Here is a 7,582-nt window from a genome sequence, read left to right as displayed (position 1 = left end):
TTGCCTTCCATAGACTTCTCCAGTGCCTGAAACAATAAAACCTAAGAGCAGAGCAGACACTTCTGATCAACTTGCTTGCAGAAAGAAACTGAGGGGGGTAGGAGCAGCTCCCAGGGAAGGAGGTGGAGTTGAAAAGATGATTGTGGGTTCAGATGTAAAACCTTATGCTTCAGGATCATTAGACACATTGCAGTAGAATAAGTGTTAGTCTTTTGGCTAATAGAATCATACTAACTGTTAAGTTTTTGATGAGAAATATGCCAAAAAATTATTTTTAAATGTGCTACCTGTGTTAAAAAAAAGACAAAATAGAGCAACAGTTGGCACAAAAAAACCTTCAGCAAATTACATATTTAGAAAATCATCCATTTTTACTAAGAAGTCTTACTTTAAAAATATACCCAACTACATTCAACTAATCTTTCCTAAACCTTCCTCTAGCACAGGGGTAGGGAACTCCGGTCCTCGAGAGCCGTGTTCTATTCGGGTTTTCAGGATTTCCACAATGAATATGCATGAGATCTATTTGCATGCACTGCTTTCAATGCATATTCATTGGGGAAATCCTGAAAACCCGACTGGAATACGGCGCTCGAGGACCGGAGTTCCCTACCCCTGCTCTAGCACAACATTTATAATCACATATATAACAGGCAGAAAAAGCTGTCGTTCACTGACAGCAGACAAGTTAAAAGCCAATTATTCCAGATTAAGAGATAACTTTTCCACTTCCAAACTCTGGAATGTACTTAGGCATCTGATTATTACTGTATTTTAAAGCACACTTTTATTTTGTTGTTGCAAAATGGTTAGATTGAGTGTTGCTTATCAGAAAATGTGGATTTATCACTTTGGATATACAAAAATAATTTTAAAGACATGCATTGCATTTGGTGGTAGACCACAACACAGCATGCACTATTGGTGGCCATCGCTGCAGATATATTCTTAGCGCTGAGGCCAACATCAGAAAATCCCTATCAGTTTCATGAAAATAAAGCACCAAGTGGCCCAAATTTTCCCTGTTCCTTTACAGCACCATTTGCTAGGAAACACTTTGAAAAACTAATGTAACATTATCATTATAAGGGCTGAAAACCAGAGCTATGACATTGCAAATACAAACCCCACGAGCAGGGTTTATTGAACTGTATTGGAAACATTGGCATTTTCTCCCAATATTCAGGGTTTCATCATGATTTTAAAAATATATCTAAATCCAATAGACTCTACCTGTGAGTGCTGAGAGAGAAAGGGGTTGATGGCAAGTTTTCAGCCCATGTCTAATAACAAGGGTAATTTTATAAAAGTCACCTAGGTAGAGAGGGCAAGTGGGTGTTTATTTTGGTCCCATTTTATGGAGGCACATAGGCGTCTACATGTCTTTATAGAATATTTGCACAGATCCTAAAGGAATTGTGGGAATCCGGTACCCAGGTACATTTACATCAGCTTGAGAGCAGGTATAAGTGTGCAATATATACAAGTGCACTTATTTTATAAAGTACATATAGAAAACTCTCTCTTTGCCCAGGCACCATCCAAAATCTGTCCCCAGACATGCCTTCATCACAGTATGCACATTCCTCTCTCATTGGATATTCTTGTACACACTGAATCATTTTAGAAGAGGCATTTTATGTATCAATGCACAAAAATGCCTTTATAAAATTACCCTCCAGGAGTCATTGGTTTATAATATCTGTAGTATGGTGCAGAGATCCATTTACACAGCTTTGAGTCTTCACTTCAAAGTCCTCTAAATATATCTACTTTAAACTGAGATGTTTTAATACTGTGCTGCCAACATATGGCCACAGAATGTATGCATAACAAAATGAAAAAGCACCATTCCAAGAACAAATTATATATTAACTGATTCCAGTGCGTGTACTCGCAAGACTTGAAAAGTGATCTTATTACACATTCATTCTGGGTTTCTAAACAGTCTTACAACCCACTTAATAAGCCAGTTTGCATTATTTTGCTCCCTACTGGTAACGGAAATAATCTATATAGTTGGAGACAAAAAAAAAAAAAAAGCAGCATAAGGTGCTCAAATGTAGGCTGTTCTTCAGAAACTAAAAGAATTTAAAAATTCTGGCAAACTGTTTAGATGACATTCATAAAAGCATTAGGAGAAAGCACACATTCAGTCCTTTTATATGTATATCTACACATGCTAAGTGCCTGTGTGACAGAGCACACCAGGGCCGCAGAGCGCTGATCCCGTGTGAAGAGTTCTGCTCTTCTGTCATTTCCTCTCAGCAGTCTTTGAGCTCTTGCCAGGTTCTAGTGACATGTTCATGGCAGCCTGAAGCATGTCTTCTTCACTCATGTTTTCACCTACCAAAAATCAGATTAGTACAAAAGCAGAGTGAATGCGTGGAGGGCTTTTAATACTGATGGTACAACCACTGTAATTATCTTCTCTAATCTAAAACCCAAGAAAATGAGTACAGAAAAACAGGCTCACAAAGGAGGCCAGTCTACCCATTAAAGAATTTGAAGATGACATGGCCTTGTTTCTGTAAGCATGGTTGTGTGTAAAACTGGTTAAGAAACACTATTACATTAGATATACACTTAGTAATGTTTACTACCTTCTGAAGAATCAACTACTACTGCTACTGTCAAACAATCTTCTTTATTCTCAACATACCCTTCTCTTGGAAATTCCTTCTTGTCATGTTCCAATTTATATATTCACACATTTGTTGTATGAAAGGTGAAGAATTATTAGTCACATTTCACCTCCTGCTAGTCAGCTCTTCGACTGTCTCCAAGATGCATTCATGATTTCCATGGTGCAGTAAATCAGCCTAGCAGTGTTCTGATTTACCTTCAGTAACTTTGGAACACTCGCATGCCTAGTGAGAATTTACTCGACACTGCCAAATATTATTGCTTGTTTAAACTGGCAGAGGTGATTAGCACATCTTGTTTGCTAGTACTGCTGTTTTAGCATTCCACAATTCCTAACAGGCACAAGGTGCTGACCATGGAGGTGGTAAAAAGAGCCAGGAAGACTTATACCTGGATCGATTCCGAGTGCACTTGAACTTGTAGTCGGTTTATCATGTAGGTCTTGCATTTCTTTTTGTAATGCCTGTTGCTGCCTAAGGGAAATCAAATTACTGAGATGAGTGAGAAGTAAGGATGTGTGCACATGGTCTAAATTATCAAAAGTTTTTCCCATAGGCACAACAAGGAAAACTGGAAAAGTCTTTATATTTATTTATGCAATACTCTATCTTAGCCCATCCAGTTAGTTACATCTGATTAGTCCTCACCAACAGCAAAGGGGCTCTCTTACTTGCATTCAATAATTCCCAGTTATTATGCAGTGCAAAACAGCCAGAAGACTATACTCATCACCAGTGATGTATTTAATTCAAACATTAACATCAAAAACATAAAACTATTTCACAGCTTTAAATATTTTGTCAGCAGCACCTGTTTGCAAATATTATATAACATCTAAAAAAAGAAACTATGCTGTTTGGACAGCTCATGTACAGTAATGTCTTTGTGTAATACTTATGGTGATTCCTTAAAGGGGTTACAACCTGCAAAGAATCCAGTAAACATCCAGAAAATGCAGAGACAGCAAAATTACTCACCTGTAGTAGGTGTTCTCTGAGGACAGCAGGATATATATTACTATGGGGGGAAAGGGAAGATGGACTTGGGGGAGTTGGTGGACTGGAGAGGGAGAGATGGACTTGGGGGAGAAGATGGGAGAGATGAACTTGGTGGAGGGGGGAGATGGATGGTGGAGGGGGGAGATGGACTGGGGGAGATGATGGAGAGGGGAGATGGACTTGGTGAGAGGGAAAGATGAACTTGGGGGAGATCATGGAGAGGGGAGATGGGGAGGGAAGAAATAATGGCTCTAAAAACAGAGGAGGGGGAGAGAGATGGTGGACAATGGGATTTAGGGAGGGAAGGAAAAGAAATGGAGAAAAGTTGGACACCAGGGATGGTGTATGTGTGTGGGGGATAGAGATACTGGATAGGAGGGTAGTTGGGAAGAGCTGGTAGACCCTAGGGTGGTGGAGAAGAAGGGAGAGATGCTAGATGAAAGGGTAGTTGAGGAAAGGAGAGATGGTAGATCTGGGGATGGTGGGGTCCATCACTGCAGCTGTGGGGATGGAGACAAAAAAAAGGAAAGATGCCAGACCTCTGGGGGAGGGACGGGAAATGGAAGTAGAGGACAGAGATGGAAGATGGATAGTTAACACAGGAGAAAGAAGAAAATGACAAATGGGCAGGAGACCCTGGCAAGCAAGTTATCAGAAGACGTTTGTCGCAGAGCCTGGGACCAACATGATTTGAATAATGACCAGATAACAAAAGGTAGAAAAAATAATTTTATTTTCTGTTTTGTAATTACAATGTGTCAGATTTGAAATTTGTGTCCTGCCAGAGCTGGTATTAGACCGCGAACGTGAGCTAGGATTTAACAGAGAGAGGAAAAGTCTTTTTTGTTTGTTTATTTTGTTTACACCACAGCGCCAGTGTGGGTAGGACAGGGCAAAGTGGATGAAGAGGCTATAAAATAAACTCACCAGGATGTTTCAAAAAAATACCCAATTGGGCAGGAAAATCGATTCAATAGGCTGAATTGAATCAACATTGGGCAGCATTAATCCTTATCCCCTATTTTCTGTTCAATAACTAATTCCGAATGATAAATTTCTCTGACTCCCTCCCTGCCTTGTTGTATCTCTGATATGCCTCCGGATATACCTGACTACTCTTGACTTGCTAATGTAATTTGAAAGTCTTTTCTGTAACATTGCTGTCTGTGTACAGTCTCTTCCTCTGTAAACTGCTCTGAACTGCTGTGGTATTGCGGTATACAAAAATAAAGTTATTATTATTATTATGGCTGCAGGTGGCACCTATATCAAGTTTCAAGTTTATTGAGATTTTGATTTAAACGCAATATCAAATATTTTCAATGCGTATAACAAAGATAAATTTGGGGAAATAAATAAAACCATTTAAGCAATAAACATACAAACATATCCATAGATAATTAAAGATATATAAGGAGTACAAGGATAAACTACATCTGTTTAAAATAAAAAAAAAGAAAAGAAAAACATTTAGGGAAGAACAATATCAAGAAGGGTTAAAAACACTGATTTTTTTATGAAACTTGGTCTAAAATACATATTTGAAAGAAAACTTAATCTAAGAGTTAGTAGGAGGATCATAAAAAGAGAAAAAAATTATCAGATCTAAGATTCATATGCATCTTTATAAAGGAAGCTTTTTAATTTACTTTTAAATTTCTCTAGAGAGGCTTCGGCGCATAGAGAGGTTGGAAGTTTGTTCCAGATCTGAGGTCCCAAAATAGAAAAGGTTGTAGTTCTTCTAGTGCCAATCACTTTCAATGATGGAAAGGCCAGCAAATACTGATCTGCTGATCTAAGAGATCTAGCTGGGGAATACGGTATTAAATATCGATATAAAAATATTGGGATATTAGTTTTCTGAATTTAAAATGTTAGTAGCGCAATTTTGTATGTTATTCTGTGTGAGATCGGTAGCCAATGTGCTTCCTTCTCGCAGAAGCGGGGTGACATGATTATATTTTTTAGAATTGGTAATAATTTTTATTGCAGTGTTTTGTATAATTTGCAACCTTCGTATTTATTTCTGTGTTATGCCTTGGTATAATGTATTGCAGTAATCCAACCTGGAGATTATCAAAGAGTGAATTAAGATATTTAGAGCTTTAGGTACTAAAACTTTGGCTAAAGATCTAATAAGACGAAGTTTGTAAAAACAATTCTTGTCTATGAAGCTAATCTGATCATGGTAGGATACCTCGTGATCCAATAATATTCCCAATATTTTGGTCATCGTTACTTTTTGTAATGAAAACTGTCTAAGAAAATTTTTGCTGCAAATGTAGTATCTTTTTTCCATGGCAAGAGCATTATTGAAGATTTAGATGGATTAAGGGATAGCATATTGTCTTTTAATCATTGGCTAATTTGTTTTAACTTATTATTTATGTTCATTATTTCGTTTGAATCGCCAGTATTTAATGGATGTATAAACTGGATATCATCTGCATATGCGTATGCAGAAAAACCTATGGATTGGCTTAGTGTAAGAAGTGGAGCTAGAAAAATATTGAATAAAAGAGGAGACAAAATTGAGCCTTGAGGGATACCATATGAGTTTGTATAATTACTTGATGATGTATCATTGAAAATAACTTTAGATGACCTGTCCTGAAAATATGAGTTAAACCAGTTTAAGATTTGTTCTGAGATACCTATAGCAGATAATCTCTTAAGAAGTAAATGATGGCAGTATAGTAGGGTTTGATTGGGCTCACAAGTTCTATCATAAATGTAGTGATTAGAGTGGCTTATGGGCCTGGGTCCTCCTCTCTATGGTTCATTAGCCCACCCACCAGGCTACTTAAAACACCAGTGTGTAGCTCTACTAGGCTTCCCTATACCAGATGCTGCTGTTTTAGAGCCAGGAATGTACCTTTTTGTTCTCAGTTTTGTGTGGTGGAAGGGGGTAGGTGAGCATTGAGGAAGTGTGGGGGTGTCTTACCTTGATGCATGTAGTGGTAATCTGGTTGGTTTGGGCACCTTCATGGCTCTTAGACCCTTCAAAAGCAAATCTAGTTCCAAACATACAAGTTCCATCCAGGATGTCTTGCAAAATGTTTATTATTGCTGCAAGACGTCCATGTCTAACCCGCCCTTGGGAACGCCCAAAGCCCACCTTTAGCACGCCTCCACCATGCCCATCTCATGCTCTGGACGTACAAAGGCTGGAACACCTTGCTAGACGTACAGAAAGACGATTTCGATATCAGCACTTGGACATCCTGGTAATTAGGACATCCAGGTGCTGATTTAGGATGCTTTTTGGGTGTCTATGTTTTTTTTATTATGAGCCTGATACTCTTCACAGATGAATCTCCTATAGAACTCTTTCCTTTGCTTAACAGACAATATAGAAGAAGTTGAATTGACAAGCCCCAAGATATCCCTCCCATAAGACGACCCAAGTTTGGAATAAAACTCATGGTTGCTGGTGGTATATCATGATATGGAAAAACAGATTTAGTAATAACTGAAAAGGACAAAACAGTCAATGGAGACTTATTACAGAGAAAAAATACTACCAGTTTATACTGCAACCACAAAAAAAAAAATTCCAAGAATGTTTCCTCTTCAAAACCTTGCTATTCTGATGCAGGATGGTGCACCAGGACCACACCGACAAAGGTCAAGGAACTGTTTCCTGCAGTATGGACTGACTGGCCTGGGAATTCTCTTGATCTCAATCCAATTGAGCATCTGTGGGTAAGGCTCCAGGATAGTATCCTATGTAATCCTCAACCCTGAACAAGTGATGAGTTGATCTGTGTCAGCGAAGAATGGGATTCCATCACACAAGACATTTATGCAGAGGGACAATTCACCAAATACCGAAAGACAATCTTATTAACAATATTTGTTACTAAAATGTAAAAGTGGTACAGTTATCGTACTTTGCTATGAGAAAGTTAGCATAGCTGAAAAATGTATTGATAGGT

The 7,582-nt window shown here is 38.3% G+C and overlaps 1 protein-coding gene across 5 annotated transcripts in view; it reads right to left on the bottom strand.

Moving 5' to 3' along the window:
* Positions 1-1,754: 1,754 nt before the first annotated feature.
* Positions 1,755-7,582, bottom strand: part of ATXN3 (ataxin 3) — a 98,268-nt gene continuing 92,440 nt past the window's right edge. For 4 of the 5 annotated variants that reach the window (XM_033952818.1, XM_033952820.1, XM_033952821.1 and 1 more), the window contains 2 exons: positions 3,037-3,119; positions 1,755-2,346 (listed from right to left, as the gene is read on the bottom strand). In XM_033952818.1, coding sequence (XP_033808709.1) covers positions 2,255-2,346; positions 3,037-3,119 — 175 coding nt within the window. In that variant the 3' untranslated portion in view covers positions 1,755-2,254. The remainder of the gene's footprint in view (positions 2,347-3,036; positions 3,120-7,582) is intronic. The other variant, XR_004540173.1, reaches the window with a different exon arrangement.

The sequence above is a fragment of the Geotrypetes seraphini genome, chromosome 7, assembly GCF_902459505.1.
Source record: "Geotrypetes seraphini chromosome 7, aGeoSer1.1, whole genome shotgun sequence".
In the NCBI taxonomy this organism is placed as follows: Eukaryota; Metazoa; Chordata; class Amphibia; order Gymnophiona; family Dermophiidae; genus Geotrypetes; species Geotrypetes seraphini.
Note: the sequence above shows the minus strand (reverse complement) of the source record. Positions and strands in the feature narration are given on the sequence as shown.